Source organism: Rhinolophus ferrumequinum, chromosome 11, assembly GCF_004115265.2.
Source record: "Rhinolophus ferrumequinum isolate MPI-CBG mRhiFer1 chromosome 11, mRhiFer1_v1.p, whole genome shotgun sequence".
NCBI classification, from domain to species: domain Eukaryota; kingdom Metazoa; phylum Chordata; class Mammalia; order Chiroptera; family Rhinolophidae; genus Rhinolophus; species Rhinolophus ferrumequinum.
The window spans coordinates 44,418,681-44,436,680 of NC_046294.1; the positions used below are offsets into that span (position 1 = coordinate 44,418,681).

At 41.7% G+C, this 18,000-nt stretch overlaps 1 protein-coding gene across 2 annotated transcripts in view; it reads right to left on the bottom strand.

Moving 5' to 3' along the window:
* Positions 1–18,000, bottom strand: part of SYT9 (synaptotagmin 9) — a 166,630-nt gene that overhangs the window by 116,133 nt on the left and 32,497 nt on the right. For both annotated transcript variants that reach the window (XR_004424462.1, XM_033121230.1), the window contains exon 2: positions 1,480–1,831. Coding sequence is in view for 1 of the 2 variants with exons in the window: in XM_033121230.1 (XP_032977121.1) it covers positions 1,480–1,831 (352 nt within the window). In the remaining variant the exon portion in view is untranslated. The remainder of the gene's footprint in view (positions 1–1,479; positions 1,832–18,000) is intronic.

Genomic DNA, 18,000 nt, shown 5'->3' on the forward strand with positions numbered 1-18,000 from the left:
AATGGAGACTCCATCGGAAAGGCTCCAATTTTTGAAACACTGAGAGGATTTTATTATGGGTCTGCACCATTGCACAAACTCCACAGCAGCATCAAAGAGAGCTCCAATAATATTTAAGTGTTAAATCTGAAGAGAAATCCTAGTGATAAAATCTGAGGATTTCTTTTAAATCAAATGGCAAACAACCATCCATTTCCTCACAGAGGAATATTTCAGGTTTAGCAGTTTGATTCAGAATTGGAAATGATGCTAAAATAGGTTTCTGAAAAAATTAAATTATAAACTGTCATATTCCATCCCACTTAAAGTGAATGAGCAGAGCCTCTAGGATAAACTCGATTAACATTAAAAAAGGGTAAAATCTTATTTCTATTTCTAGAGAACAAATAAAAAAGATTTAAAAAAATGCACCCAAACTGTGCTCATACTTTCCAAATACAGCACAAGCTATTCCTCTGGCTATTGCTCAAGCAAATATTTTCATTTTAAAGAAAGCTGTTTTCTGAGTCTCTTTCCCTAAAATCTCTTATTGAAAGTGAATTTTTATATCCAATGATTCAGAATTGGCTGTTTAACTTCAACGCCACTTTTATGCAACATCTGAGTCTTGGGAGAGGCCAGTCTCCATGATAATGATGCTGATAATAGCACTGCTGAAAGCAAAAAGGCAGCTCACATTTTGGAGTACTTACTGGGTACAGGCCTATGCAAAGCACATGACACCCATGTTATCATTTCACTCTTAAAACCACCTGTACGTCAGTGCTATCACTATTCCTTTTACAGAAGAGGAAATGGAAACATACGGAGGTTAAGAAATGTGTCCAATATCATGCACGTAAGTAAAACCAGTTCACTGGACCCTAGAGCCCTTGCTTTTATCACTATATTATTTCTCCACTGCTGAAGAGCACAAAGCATCCAGCCACAGAAAGAGAGTGACCTTAGACCTGGGCACTCTGTAGGTCTTGCACAGGCTAGAGATGGGCAAAGACCTCCAGCCACTCTGTAGAGTGTAAAGAGAGCCTGTGAGTGACCGCTAGGCTAGGTCAGAGGCATAGGGAATAAACTCTACAGCACTAGGAGTGGTTAAAAACTCAGGCTCTGGTGTTGACTGAGCCAGGGTTCGAACCCTGATCTGGGTGCTTACCAATATATGACTTTGTTACTTAATCTCCTTATGTTTCTTCTGTCAAATGAAAAAGAGAATAGGATCCATCTCTCACAAAGTTGTGAGCTATAATAAAATAATGCAGATAATGTTCTTAGATAGTACTTGATAGTTAGCAATGGTAACTATTATTATTAGGGACAAGGCAGAGACTCAGCAGAGCTCGGGAACTCACTGGAATACAGGACGCACCAAGTTTTCCCATGCAATGGTCACAGGCTCCTAAGCTACTCAATGCCATTGCTGCCAAGAGAGGGGGCTGGGGTGGTCCTTGCCTTGCAGTCAGAAGGGAAGGAAGCATTACTGACCGAGTCGACGAGGTTGGCTCTGTGACTTGGCGCTGCATGCGGACGCCATGGGCACAGTTCTCTTGGCCCCCCGCCTGGTTGGAGAGGGGAATGTCAGGGGAGGTATGGCTGATCTTCATGGAGGAGTCCGGGCAGGGGCTGGGAGGGTCTAGGAAGCCCTCACTGTTCTCTTGCTCATTGGTCTCTGTGTCCGTGTAGTTCAGAGGCTCCTGGTTGTTGTCTTTGCTTCCAGAGAACAGGCCTCTTTCTCGCCACGGAACCCAGCAGAGTTTCCAAGACACGAAGAGAGACACGCCAAAGAGAGCGAGGCCACAGGCAGTGACCACAAGGGTCAGCAGGCTCACGGAGATATCTGCAAAGAAGCAAAGATTGAAGGTCAGTGTGATGGCCGCCCCCACCCCTGTGCCCACCCACTGCACAGTGCAGACAGAATGACCCTCTCATCCATTCAGCCCTCAGGAGCCGGCTGCGGAAGGCCAGGCTGGGAGGCTGCTGGGTCACCTGATTCTGAGGCACCAACAACGAGGACCCGGACACAAGCACAGAGGAGGTAACACGCAGGCTGTGTTTAGAAATAAATAGCCTGCCTAATGCTACAGCAAGAGGCAGGGTATCCTCGGGGGGCTAGGAAGGCCCTGCCAGTCAGCAGAGACTCTATCCCACAGCAACACAAATCACGGATGCTGTCTGAGCAGGGCGGTTTCACTGTCCCGAAAAATGACTCAGTCATCTCAGAGAGATGTAAAATATAATTTGGGAATTGTTTAACAACTTTTTAAAGCAAGAGAAACAAGAGTGCTTTTTTTCTATTTTTGATACTAACTTCTAAGGGTTTAAACAAAATGAAGCTCAAATCCTCTGAAGCTTCAAGAATACTCATGTTCCAGTGGTCAGGGTGCCTAGGACCCAGGGACCACTGTCCTAGTTTGGGTCTCCCCGGTAGCAGACTGGAGACAACTATTCCAGGGCCACGGTTTATTGAGAAGGTAAAGAAAACACAGGTAGGGGAGTAGGGAAGTGGTCCGGGGAGGGAAGCCAGTAAAGAAGGCTTCCTCAAGCCAGTTACCATAGTGGGGGACTGACGGGGAAGCCTGCTGAGGAGGCTCCACACACCTAGTCTCCCCACCACAGGGGCCAGAGACATGGGCTATTTATAACATCAACTCCTTTCAGTCATTGATTTGAGGGAAGCTCTCAAGGGAAATTTCCAACTTGCAGCACGGGTGGCAAAATAAGTTTCAGTGGCCAGAAAAATTCCACATTCAAAGAAATGCAAGGGTTGGCCTTTGGAGGTCAGCAAGCATGCACTCAAGTGGTAAGGGTGAGGGGGTACGGCAGGGCAGCAACAGCATCTGATGCCTAGACAGCAGCCCCATGGCCTCAGCGTGGGTCCATGGCAGGGCAGTTTCCAGAGGCTGTGCTCCTAACTCTCAGATGAAGCCTTCCAGGCTTCCGTCCCACCCTATAGTAGACCCAGGGAGGCTGAGGTATCCTCCTGCACTCATTCCTGGCACCATGGTGGCTGTAAGCCCCTTACTTGAAAGAATACCCTTACCTGCTCTTACTGTGCTCCACTACATTCAGGAGCTCCAAGGACTTGCCCCAGGTCACTCCGTTACTGCCTATCATTAATGGGCATTGCTTCAGCCAAAGTTTTCTGAACATCTATTCATGCCAGGTACTGTGCCAGGCTTTGGAGATACAATGGAGAACATGACAGATGCATCCCATCCATACCTTCATAGAATTATATTCTAGTGAAGGAGAAGGTTATTAGGAATTAGTTATTTAATAGTCACAATTTCAACTATCCATAGCTCGCCACAATCCATGATATATGAAAATTTATATTTCTGCTGAGGCATGCATGTGAACCCTCCCTGAAAATCAGTTATCTACTGAGTCAAGCTGACCACCTGTCATCCCTGTGCGTTTCAGTATGACTCTGAGGGTACTTGATCATTCTTATGAAATGATAAAACAGTTTATGAAAAATCGCTCTTGACAGAAAGCCAGCTGCAGGGCTGGTGATGGATCTAATGTATCTCCTCTATGACTCCCAATCAAACTTTGTCCTTGTGGTGAAACAATATTATATCTCTGTTTGAAAACAGTGGAGTTCCAGTTTCAACATGGATAACCGAGCTCAAATCTTTGCCACTTTTCTCTCCTCAAGTTCCACAGACATGGGATAAGTAAACTATATAACAATGGAAAACAAGGATGGGTCCATCAGTAAACCAGTAATGTTGAGGAATTGCTGGAATTGTTTGAAAGGAAAAGCCAATCAGTGCTGGACATTTAACACAGGCAAATGAAGGGACACCAAGGGAAAAATAAAAAATTAGAAAAACAAAAAAACGAAACCCGGTTACAAAGAAACCAGGGCAGGGATGGAGAATGGGGATTAGTCAGTGGGGGCAAAGTCAAGGGCACTAAAATCACTGTTCACAGAGCGCCAAAACGAGGTAGTGGAGAGCATGGTTTGGCCACTTGGCTCCACCTGATTCTGTCAGCCCAGACAGTAGAGTGGAAAATTTGTTAGTGCAACTATTATGATAAGTGGTAATGCTGGAGACCCATGGTAGGAGACCCTGTCCTCGTCAATCAGGCTGCCACCGCAAACATCAAGCCCTACTCCTGCCAACGAAATCTAAAAACAAAACGGGCTCCACACCACAGTGAACTCCCTTAACACATTCTGTAACGTAAATGGAAGCAAAACTCCTTCCTTACGTGCTGTTCATCACCCCAGCACTGCCCTCACACAGACACAGGAGAGCACTAGCAAAGCCTAGAGGAAGCGTACACTGGAAGGCAGCAGGGTGCAGAGTGTGGTGTGGTAACTGTGTTATTTATCCCATTCACTCTTCCCCAGCACAGCGCCCGAGGGAGGAGCATATCCCCATGTTGGTCTTGGCCATGTGACTTGCTCTAGTGAATGAAATGTAAGTAGATACAGCCCACACCACCTCAAACCACAGGACTCTTGGGCTCCCACCTTCTGCGGTGAGAAGAAGAGGTCTCGTGTAAGGGCTGATCTTCCAGCCAGAGTGCCATCATGGGATGACTGTGGTACGAAGTCCAGAATGAGGAGCAAACTTGAACCTGACCCACGGCCTGGGGCAGAGCTGCAGCTGATGTACAGATCCACGAGCAAAACCTAGACAGTTACTGTTTCAAGTCACTAAGATTTTAAAGGTGCTTGCTACCATGGCAAAAAGTTGACTAATATATGTGACCCTATAATTTATTGTCAAGGCTGGGACACTTTGAAGAGGGAAAAGAGGTGACATTAATAATCACATGGGCCAAGAGATTTCATCCAGGATTGTCGAGGGTAAACCAGGATATATGGTCACCCTGGACTTAAGAATCCCACCTGAGCTCTGAACTCTTTGGCTTGGGACAGCATAGCCTCTCAGGTTTTACTTGGCATAGACAACATACTAATAAATGCAAGCCTGGCCCACTATGTTAGAAACCACAGGGCCCTGACCCAGCATAAGCACAATTCCAGCTTGTCAGCTGACTCTCTCAGCTCATGCACCCAAAACGCAGATTGCTCGTAAGTCTAGTCATGGGGCATCCATGAGAGCAGAGATCTTGTCTATCTCAGCATTGAATCCCAAGCATCTAGAAGAGTGCCTGGCACATAGCAGGCTTTCAGTAACTGTTAGATGAAGCCCACCTGAGGAACTCCGTATTTACCATGAATTGTAGTGTGGCCTGTAAACTCCAGGAGGTGTTAGCCACACGCATGGTCATTATAGATTTTTGTGCATAGAGTTATTACAGAAAATTTCTGGCAAATGGCAAGAGTGGCTTTTTCTAATTCACACAAAAGTGCCATGTGGGTTAGCAGTGGGCCAGGAACACCTGCCAAGAGAAACCAATGGTGACCTGCACTGCCACACCAACCACTAAGCGTAATCACCTGGACTTCATTTGTAAACAGCTCAGGGTGCCCTGTATACACTATGTTCGTACTTTTCTCTCATTTTCAGAAAGATGTGCTGAGAAAACTGCTGTGGAGTTACTAAGGCCATACATAATACCTACCTCAAACCCACGACCTCAGGAAAGGGAGAGGACGAATCCACTTACAATCACAAAATAGCTTTACTTAGAAGAACAGAAGTTATTTCTTCTGTTTATTTAGAAGAACAGAAGTTAGGTGGTAGGTACATGGCCATTTGTTTTGTTACTGATCTTTACATGTATTCACTATATATACTCTTTGGCCTACATAGTATATTTTGTAATAAAAATTGAAAAAAAAAGTGACATCAAAATTCTAAAGATTTTTCTAAAAAACAGGAAAATGTAATTGGTCCTTTTGTTCAAGGCTCAAGAAAATAACCAGATGGAGATTCAGGGATAAAAGGAAACAAATAGTAACCCAGGTCTGATCCAGATAGGGGAGGTGCTGCTACTTGGGGGTGACTGTGCATGAAATCGTTCCCAGAGCTGCCATGGAGTGCATCCTCCCAGAGAAGAAATGGAGGGAATGCCCTGCACCATCCTGACCGCCTGTACCCGCTCCTACCGGCTATTAGCCCTAGTCACAGGACATGATGCACTGCAGCAGCGTCTGGGGACACCAGATACAACACACAACGACACCTCTAGATCCAGCAGACATCCCAGCTGGACACCTATAATTCTAAGGGATCCCTGCAAGCCTAAAGACTTATTTTGAAATGGCAGATATTATTGTCCAATGAGTGAAAAGCTTGAGCACCCATACACTGCATATGGACAGAGGAACAATAAATTGTGAAGGGCCAGAGAACACAAACTGACAACCAAAGAAAAGTCAGGGGACGAATGGGACAAATCAGCAACGTAAAAGAGGCTAACCTGAGGCTACGCTGAGCCATCAGAATAAATGGCTTTTGACGTAAAACAAATTAACACAAGAGGCCAATGAATTCGTACACTCAGTGAGATCTTTAAAAGAGTGGCTAACAGTGAGAAGTATGGCTATAGCAGTAACCACAAGTAGAGACCCTTGAGATCCCACCTGATCCAAGGAAAGGAGATTGTAGCCCTAGAATTCCACAGAGCCACATCATCACAAGAGGAAAGGCAAGGCATTTTCAGCAGTCAGCGACTCAGAAAATATACTCTTCATGTATTCTCTCTCTCCTGAATAAAACCTAAGGAAATTCTCCAAATAAACAAATAAAAATTTATGTCAGAATAGAGAATCCAAGAAGGGAAGAGCATACTGTACAAGATGTATACTTACATACTATGTATCACAAGAATTAGTGATAAGCAAAGACAAGAGTAAAAAAGTGTATTAAATCTAAATAATTGCTGGTTATGAGATTATGAAGTTTGATGTAAACTATTAAGGAAAAAACACTTTAAAAGAGCAAAGGAATGACTACTATACACACACTTGAATTCCAACAATATCAGGAAAACATGGGAGACCAAAGAAGGAAGTAAGAACAGATTAAATGTCCTATATTGTTAGCAGGTGGAGAATACAGATACTTCATCTTGATGTTAATAATGAAATACAGTTGCAAATATGTATAACAAATATTTAAAGGGGAAGGTGGTTCATAAAAGTACATCTGCATATATATTTATATCCTCTCCTTCCTGAGACCCACACCCCCAATCAAGTGATATGAAATAAATAAAAAAATATTAAGCCCATAATCACAAAGAGAACATAGGATGATGAGGAAACAGGATTTTAATTTTTTTTTTTCCTGGAATATAGTATGTGGATGGAGGAGACATGGCAGAGGACACCACAGTACTCGTCCCCACCACCACTGAAAAAAAAGAAAAGAAAATGCAGATCAAGATACATCTGAGGGGCAGGCAACCTGACCTGCTGAACTCAGACAGGCTCATCACACAGTTATTTCCAGCATGGTAGTGGCTAAGATTGAGATGTCAGGCTGAAAACGTGGGTATGGATTGAAAATCACCAAAATATTGTCCAATCTGTCTAGGCAGAAACCAAGACAACTAGTGTGAGAATTAGTGCCTAAGAGTAGAATTCTTTATATTGCAAAAAATGGAATCCTTTTACAATCCCCTTAAAGTAAATCTTGTATGTTACAATCTCACTCACAGATACATAGCCTCATAGTCAGCTTTTCTATTGCTTATTAAATATGGCTAAGCTGCAAAGAATCACCAGCCGTGTAAGGAAATCTTACAGCAACCAAGATCACTGTATAAGAGCAAAAAAAGATGTTTACAGAGAAAACAGGAAAAATCAAGAGCATAAATAAAATCTTTAAAAACATTTTATTCACAAGAAGATTCCAGAAGGTATTCAATGCATAAAACATGAGTAGACTACTAATAAATGGAATGGAGAATAAGACAATGTTCTTAGAAGTAGTAAAATAACATGATTGCTAAAACAAATAAAAAATTTAATAAAGTCAAGGAACATTAACCCGAATGTGGACCAAAGATTCAGGGAATTTAAGCAAAAGATATGAGATCCAGAGTATGCATCCAGGAGTTCTACTTCAATTTTGCAGAAGGTTAGGATAGATTAAATGAAGGTAAAAATCATCAAAGAAAAAGAAATTTTTTAATTCTCTAGAATTGAAGGAAAGTTGATAGGGCTCCATTGAGCACCTATAATAAAATAAACATATCTTGGATTCATTATTGTGAAATTTCAAAGCATGAAAATTAGAGAAAATCACAAAAACTTCAGAGACAAAAATAATATGAATGCAAAGAAATCAGAACCATACTGGCATTGGAGTTCTCATAAAAACACTGGATAATGGAACAGTGCCTACAAACTCCTAAGGAAAAATTATGTTTGCCTTAGAATTCTGTACCCAAACATACTATTAACGAAGTGTGAAGGCTGACAATGCCATTATCAGACCTACGAGAAGTCAGAAAGATTACTTTCCATTCACATATCATAGGAAGTTACTTTAAGATGAATTTATGAGATTAAAACGAGACGGACGAAAACACAGTGCACAGGAAAAATTACACTCCCCTCAGAAGACCAGTGAAGCCCCAGTGCAAGACCTGAGCAGCAGGCTTAGCGGGGCCAGTGCAACCTGGAGCAGGAAGATGGGGCTCTTGGAAGGAGTTCTCCACAGATAGAGGATTTGGGAAAAAACACAAATGACATGATAGGGAGTTTAGTTTTTAATGACATCGTTCATTGTCTTCAAAGAGCATTTAAAAAAAAGAGGGAGAGAGAAATTCGGAATTCCAGGAGGAAAAATTTTTGAGAAAAGGGAAAATAATCATAGTTTACCTCTTGGTTCTATATTAAATACACTTTTAAATTCATTACCACATCAACACTATTTATTGATTCTCAACTTTTAGAATCAAGAAATAGACTGGGAAGAATGGAAGGCTTAAGTATGACTATAAAACAGAATATAAACGTTTTCAACTTTGACAATTTAAAATTAGTAAAAAAGATGTCAGAAATTAAGAGGTAGAAAGAGGAAATATAGAAGCTGAACACTGGCTTCCAAAATGAAGGAAAAAGAGATACCGTCTGTTGTTGATAGATAATATTGTTAACAGATGATATGTATACATTGATGTTTTCGTGTAAAAAGTATTTATGTTTACATTGAAAACCCTGCAGAGCTAGAACAAGCCATTTCTGTTGGGGTGAAATTAGAAGGCACTTTCACTTCTACGTTAAGTTTTTATAAAAAGCAAGTATTATTGAGAAAAAAATGAAAAACATTTCTTAAGCTACTGTAGTATCTGAAGCATATACGGTTTACTACATTCTGGTGAACTTGGGTCCATAACCCAAAACATTTCTGAAAACAGTCCTTATTTAATCCTACTCCTTGGTTTATGAGGAACAAATGAATGGCAGTCATGATAACCTCAGTCTCCCAGCACGGTTTTCCTTCCAAGGCAAACCTGTAAAAGACATCCATCCTTGTCCGTCCATCTTTGTTCGACTTTTAGATTCATGAACAAAATATCAGTAGATTGACATAGGCTATCAACTTTTTACTTTGTAAATACCAATGTTAAAACATACCACTCATTTACTATCACATTCATTTATACAAGGAAGGATGTTTTAACACCAAAAACAAACAGCATTCCCTTAAAAAACTGTACTGAGCTTTATGAATAAAACCATTACACTGTCTTTATTTTGTCAATTAGCTTCAGACTTACAAAAACCTTTTTAATGGATCAACAAGGCACCGCATATTGGGAGCCACTGTTGTAGTCCCTCCCACGTCAATCCTGCCCCATCTCTACTTCTTACAGCAACAAATACAGCTCAGAGCAAAACAGGGGAATGGATGACAGTTTTGATATCCACCTCCAGCCTTCCTATCCTTAGGTCTCCTTTCATCTGCCCTTCCAACCTCTCATTGTCTCAGAGAACTGGAATTTTCCAAGGGATTATGTTGGAATCTAAAGATTTTGTGTCTGTGTGTTGTCCTCTCCTGGCCACAAACTAATGGTGAGGACACAGAGGAGTCAGTGACAGTGAGGACACAGGATGAATGAAATACGGTGTTTCCAGGGCCGGGCAGACAAAGGAAACTTGGAATCACAATTAAGGCAAAAAAGATCAGAATTGGAAAAATGCTGAGCATTGAGACTGAGGAAGAGCAGTACATAAACAGATGAGGAAACTCATGATCAGAAGCTGAGATGACAGGAACTGGTTTAAAAGACAGGTACAAGGTGAATTAAGACAAGTGGCTTGAGTTCATTGACATGTTCATTTACATATGACTGACCTTTTTGCAAAAGGATTCGAAGGAGCTTTAACAATGTATACAGCACAGTAGGATAAAATAAACATTGTGGGGAACTCAAGACCAAAGGAAAATAAAAGTAAAATGAAGATGAAGTCAGGGGTAAGATAACTAGCCAAAATGCATGTATGAGGTTTGGAAAAATTACCAGAGGTGGCGATGGAACTGGCTCCCGACATTCCACTTCCAGAAAAGAAAGAAACATGACCAGTTACCTGATTCGGCATCTAAAACACTACACAATTAAGAAACATTTATCAGATAAGGAAAATCTGAATTAGAAATGTAATGATATTGGAGATTATTATTAATGACTTTCAGATATGTTAATTGCATGGTGGTTATGTTGTATAGATACAAATGAAAACATTCAAATGATATGTTTACAATTTGCTCCAAATTATAGATGAAACAAGTTTGATTATGGAGTAATAATTGTTGAAACTGAGTATCTGGAATTTATTATATTATTTTCTTTACATTTGACTATGTTTGACAATTGCCTAATAAAAAATAAAAACAAAATATGTTTTGGTCAGGGAAAAATGTTGATCCCTGAGTTCAATCTTGGACAGTCTTATCTAACAGGTCTTAGATGAGGACCCTTAATCTCCATTTTTAACAAACATCTCAGATCTCAAATTAATCTAATACAGATGGTCTGTAAATAACACTGAGTAAAACTGATCAAGTAAGTGTATTTATATCATGGTTCAGAACATAAGATGCTTTCCTAATACTAAAACAATTGTGTCTTGGGGGCCTAATAAAGACAACACCAGAAATTTAGTTAAAACCATCAGGTGATGGAGACCTTGAGGATATCACATGGTACCTTGTAGGGAAAGTAGTAATGTAATTAGATAGAGGAAACAGGCAAGACAAGACAGCTCTGATGATGAGATGTTAGGTGTTTCAGGGAACTGAACCAACGTGGAAACACTGAATTAGAACCAACCTTAGGAATCATCCAGAACAGTCCATGTCAGAATTCTCTCATCAACAATCCCTTCCATGTGACCATGAGGACTTCATTTGAATTTTATTTTATATCTTTTTCTAAACTTAACACAATGAACATGTATTACATTTCAATTTAAAAAGATAATAAAATTGTTGCATTAAAAAAAAAATCACAGCATTCTGGAGTTATCCAATGAAGGGGAACTTAGCTCCACACACACCTCAATAGCCCAGAGGGCATCTTCTGAATGGTGACCCTGAGGTATCTTGGATAAGAAGCATGTAATAGATTTTAGGCTAAAATTAGATGCTTTGGTGTTTAAAAGATTGAACTTAAATTGTCTGGGAAATGCAATCTTGCAGAGAGCTGGCTCTTTAATTACACTGTAGGCACCACAGCCCAGCAGTTAGGAATACGGGTTCCAGAGTTACACAGTCAAGGTCTGCAGCCTGACATCGGCTGTGCAACTGAAGACAAATATCTCTGTATTTGTTTTTTTCATAGTAACAATGGGATAATAATAGCATTTATCTCTTGAGGTTGTAGCAAGTGCTTAGAAAGGTACTGGTGCTCAATAAATATAAGTTCTTGTGTTTTGGTTTTTCATGAGGTGTCTCAGGATTCAGCCACTCCATATCCAGACTTATTCTTACTGCCACAAAGTGGTCTCTGTGGTTAATAAATAGTGAGGCATTCTGAAGCTTTATGAAATAGGCTGGCCATGAGCAAATATCAGGTGCCTAATAGGTGCTTGTTGAGCTGAATTACTAAGGACAAGAGAAGCAGCCAAAATCTTTGCTAAGGACTAAACCAGGGATACAAAATAAATAAAACTAGACCTTGCCCTCAAGGAACCACTAGTCAAGAGAATTTCAGTAATGCTATTCACAATTCAGAGTGCTCCTGGAGTTCAGAAGTGGGGGAATACATAATCTGGGGTTCGGAGAAGGAGTCCCATAAAAGAGGAGTGAGCCAAGTCCTATTTATAACCACTTCTCTTACACAAAGACCAAACCCAGGTCATTTGGCCACAAGGTCAAAAGATTTCACCAGGAGAAAGGGAAGGCCAGGGCATAAGGCATAACTTACTCAACTGTACATGGACATCCCAAGAAAGAGCTCACATGTTCTAAGGGTCTGGGACCACCTTTGCCACCACTCATGTTTTGTGACCTTGGGTAAGTCACTGCCTCTCTGTGGTCTTCCTCATCTGTCATAAGGGCCTGGACATAGCTCTCACATTCTGCGGTTCTTGTGAAATTGCCAAATGACCTTGAGTTCACAGCAATGTCTGTATCTAGGACTAAAGCCATTATAATAATTCCTGTTAATGACCACAAGTCAATGGGTGCTATCCAACTGAAGGCTACATTTTAGAACCATTCCTGCTTTTCATTCTTGCAGCAGACAGGAGGCCCTCTTAGCACTGGCTCTTGGTGCAAATTGTATGGATTAAGGAACATTAACTTGGGCCTGCAGGGGCCAAACCATCATTAAGGCACTGAGCCAGGTAAACAGAACATTCTACTGCCTTAACTCTAAGAAGCCACAGACTAGTAAAATGAATTAGAACACAGAAATTGGAAAATGAAATCAATTGCATTTTCCCGCAATTGACATAAAGGGAGGGGAATATTTAATAGGACTGTGTCTCTGGCCCGCAGATCCTTTCCTCAGAGGGCTGCCCAGATGATTCTGCCTGTGTGAACTAAGCAGCTGGCCTAAATGAGCCACGGGAGAACACTCTCTGTTGCACTTATTTGCAAAGTGCAGCCTCATCAGTGTGACCAGCTCCTCTTCACACTGGCATCGGCCCCTCTGCCATGAGCAGACGGGGCAGGGGCTGCAGAGGCTACACACAGTGGCCGGAAATACAAACACTAAGAACTGGGCTTTAGCCCTGGTGTCCATAATCCCTGACTTCCCAAACCTGCTGCACCTGAGTTCCTGCAGTCTGCATAACAGGAAGGCTCAGGAATTACCATCAGGTTTGCTGTTGGGTTTCCACTCTTTGTCCTCAATCTCTCCAGAAATTATTTAACTGGAAAAAAATGCACTTAAAAAATACTTTAATACCCACTGTAGCTTCTCTGGAAGTGCTTGTGAAATCTACAATGGTTTTTGTATCACGGGGTTCTGGCCTGTACCAAGTATAGGGAAACGCTCAGATGTGCGGGGATTCTTGCAAAATAATAGAAAATCTGATGTGCAGGGTTATAGACATTGGGGGACTTCCTGCCTGAAAAGAACACCATGAAACAAAACTCAAGAACATATGGGGGCTGGGCACGGGCCAAAGAGGACAGCAATGCTCCTTGGTGTGTCTGAGGGAAATGGGAGCCCTGGGCCACCCAGCAGTGCTGTGAGGAGCTGGGGTGACGTGGGGGTTAGCAGTTGGAGACCTGGTGTACAGCTCTATTACCTCCTATGAGACTCTGGGCTGCCCACAACCTCTCTTGAGCCCTTGCTCACCTCTGAAATGGAGGGAGAAAATCCTCCTTGCCTGGCTCTTTTGAAAATAAGTTGTACTTGAATATGCATAAAAGCCTGCCACAGTGCTTTCATTGCGTTGCTTGAAATTCTTTTGAAGCCTGGCAGTGCTGCATTGGCCCAATAATTCACACCTCCCACAGGACCCCTTTCCAAATTTTGTCAGTCCTAGTCATTTCCTAGTCCCGATCTGATCTTGCTTTGATCCAATTAGTGTTTAAACCTCTCATCTACCCTGTGGAACAAGATGAAAAGATTGCTGACAAACACCCTTTGTGAACTAGTATTTAGAAAACTCTCATAAAATAATGTATAATGTTAGGGCAGGACTGATTCTTTCCATTCCTAGCTCCCCTAAGGCGTGACTTTTCCCTAAGTGCTTCTGGTCACTTTTCCTACCTCTTCTCCGTTCAGAGGGGAAGTGGGTTGCTTGATTAGAAAGCTCAGGGCAGTCCTACCTCACCCTTTTACTTGACATCTGTCCGCCCACATGGGGCATGGCGCAACATCAGGAAGTCTGTTACTGCTCTGGGCCCCAGCAGTAGACAGACTTTCTCTCTTGGTTCTTCCTCAGACATAGCTGGCCACTTGCAGGCAGGGCGTTGACACTTAAACATATGGCCTGGCTGAGAGCAGTCCTGTGCACGTGATTTCAGCTGGCTATGCCTATTCAGGTATGGCACAGGACTCCCAGGCTGATATTAGCACAAAGGGAGTTACATGGAGGGAAATTTTTTTCATAGCACATTAGTTGGGTGAGAGACAGGATATATGAGGAAATGACCCAGAATGTCTAAGTAGAGACTTGTTTTAAAACGCATGTGAGACACTCTTTAAGGTCTCTCAATAACTCTGGGAAGAAGAACCTGAGATCCTGGTGAGACTTGGTGAGTTGTTGGGGGAAACAGGCCAATGAATTTTATGTATTTTCAGGCCATTGAGGTTCTAGGTACTTCAGTTGTTAGAATTCTATGATTCTAAAACAAGATTTTCTCAAAAACTTAAAATCCTATACTCAAATAACTCAGCAATTGTGTGTGACACCCTTCATAAAAATCAAAGACCTTCTTCCAACATCTGATTAACCTTGAAACCATGTCCTAACATTTGGATACCGGATGCATACTAAGTCTCCTCGTAGAGAACTATGTGTTGTGCACCTTCCATTCAGTACCACAAATCTACTCTCCTTCCCTCTCTACCCTGCTTGGAGCCGTGAAGACTGACGGGTATGAACCGTATCAAGGGGCTCCCTTGTCTTTGGCTTCTTGAGTTCAGCCAATAGGAGGCCTTAGTGGGATATTACAGGGTGAGAGAGGAGTGAGGTTACAGTATTTATTCCCCCAGCTTTTCTCCTGCTAGGTCACCATGCTGCATGTGTCCCTCTACTGAAAATCATAGCTCCTTTTCTGGGTTCTTTCAGGCCTATGGGTGGCAACTGCTCCCTACTGTTACTAGCCCTGGCGTACTGCACTGTCCCTTGCTGGTTTCCCTGAATCCTGACCATGCCTTTATAAAACGTCCCTGTACTAAGCTCTCCTCAAATTACCTAGTTTGACCATGTTGTCTGTTTGCACCGGGATCCAGATGGATTTGCTGAAGAATGAGTTGTTTTCTATTCTGAGCCCTACCTCTTATCACCTGAATAACCTCAGGGGACTGAAACTCATATCTGGGCCTGCGTTTCCTAATATATAAAATGAAATGGGATGAGACAGAAGGCCCCTTCCAGATTGCATATTCTTGAATTGAGAGTAATTTTATATCTAAGATATCTTCTACAACTTAGCATGATGTCTGGTACACAGGAGGCGCTCAGTGTTTGATGAATGATAAAATTCTAAGCTATGTATCATTTACTTTCATATTCACTAATAAATGTGCTTCAGGAAAAGGAACTACCAAAGAAGCCGTGTGTTTAAGTATATGTATTTAAGAGTGAGCATTAAGGTTACCTTTTCCTCATGGTTAAAAATGATAGAATATTTCATGCTTCTCTGAACATTTAAGACTCCATACAGACAGTGCAATATACTGGAAGTAATATGGGCTCTGGAGATAGGCTTTATTTATTAAATTAACTTCACAACACGACAAATTGAGCTGCCTTTATGGAGATATTATGTAATTGGGGGTAAAGTGACCTATTCAGAGTGTGCCAGAGAAACTAAATTTTCAGGAGACACTCTTATAGCCAGATGATGACTCCAGATTGTCTTGTTTTATGGCCAACACTAATCCTAGAAATACCTCCCCCGAGAAACAGTTCCAAGACACAAGGCTGCTTAAAGTCAGCACAGAGAGCTGACTCCTGGCTCAAATTCTTTCCTACCTTTTCCCTCCCCCCTCCCCCCTCTCTTCTGTCTGGCTTAAACCCTGGTCTATGACTAACAAGACAGATTCTCCCAACATACAACCCCTTACCAGCTTGGACTTCTATACCTGAAACCCTAATGTACCCCCAAATCATGGGTCTTCCTGTGCTAAAAGCACAATCAGGCTTAGATAATTGGCAATTGATGAAAAGCATGTGTTCTTGTATCTTTGTATTTAACTGTCAATTTTCTACAAATTATATGTTTTTAAGTCAACTTACTTTCAGTAAATATTTAATGCTGCTGAAATGAGGACGGTTTCTTTTAATTTGCTTACTTTCGTCAGTAGTTACGCATAGAAATTGGCATATACTCATCATCATAATGATTAATAATACTGGTATATGTCCAAGAAATGTAGTAATTGTTTTAAAAAGCATTGACTACAAAGAAAAAACACTTTAGATTTCAGTACAAAGTACTCTTAACTCCAACTGGAAGACAAAAGGAACACTAATTCTTCTCAAATGTTCTCCTTAGACCTGCCCTCACAGAAATTCTGCCTTACAGGCTGTGAACAGAGCTATAGCTATGGGCAGGCACTGATGTTTTCTCCTAAGACATTTCTACAATCCTCACTTGTCTTTAAACTGAGCAGGTTTTTTTGTTTGTTTGTTTTGTTTTTACTTTTTTAAAAATTGTGGCAAAAATCTACATAACATAAATGTTACCATTTTAACCATTTTTAAGTGTACAGTTCAGTGGCATTACATACATTTGTACTGAACACTTTCATCATCCCATAATGAAATTCAATACCCACTAAACAATATCCCCATTCCTTTCTCTCTCTCCCACCACCCCAGTCCTGGTAACCATTGCTCTACTTTTTATCTCTATGATAAACCAAGTTTGCTTCATTTTAATGAAAGCCGGTCACTAGATAGGCTCTTTAACTCTCAAAAGTGCATGGGGGAGAAGTGAAGATGGGATCACAGCCAAAGGGCACAGGCAGGCTGCTTACGTGAATGCTGAAAAAGAGGAGAGTCTGGGGCACAGGTCACATAATGCTTTGGAGACTGAGGAGGGAAAAGGGGCGACTCTAAGTGTTTTCCTAACACTCTCCAGATCCCCTGACCCTGATGGAAATGCATTCTCCTGAGGATGCACAGAGCTGCTCTCACTTTGGGGGGTACTCATCAGCATCCTGCATCACTAGGGGCCCAAGCAGCATTGCCAGAAGACACTGTCTACACAAGCTGGGCTTGAGATAGGAAGTGTTTCCCTAAAGAGCAAGAGGGTGAGCACTGGAATCAGGAGGAATGAAGACTCCAAACAGCAACCGTAGAGAGGGCAGGTTCCCACACTTAAAGGGCTAGAAGAAATGGAGGCTGGCTGGATTACTAGTGGTAGATCAGGCAGGGACTACAACAGAGCAGAAATTAGGCATCCAAGGCAAGGAGAATGGGAGCAGGGCCTGTTCTCAGAGGAGAGAAAGCAAGAACAGCAAGTATGGAGTAAAGAGGACAAAAGCAGTAGGCTCCGCTGAATGATGGCAAAGCTAAAGGAAGAGCTCATTTTATGTGGGATATTATTATCCACTGTATCCCCATGAGGGACTCATAGGAAAACACAGGAAGTAGAGTGAAGGGGACCTTCCTATCCCTTGACAGATTAAAGGCTAATGATCCAGCAGGCCTAGGTATAAGATGCTAAAGTAGCCTCAACTGGGCTCATGAGTGGGTGATATTCAGGGAGATATTTGGGTTACACAGTAATAAATGAAACAGAAATAAAAGAGATTACAACTACTGGAAAGGATGAGACATTGCTATCATGAAAACAAAAGAATTATTAAGCAAGGGAAAGACTGATGAAGAGTTAGAATTTTAATAAATGTGTATAACTCCACAGCTTTACTCAATACCAATAATAAGCATTACACAGTCCTTTTCAAATTGTTCTGCGAAAGTACCCCTAC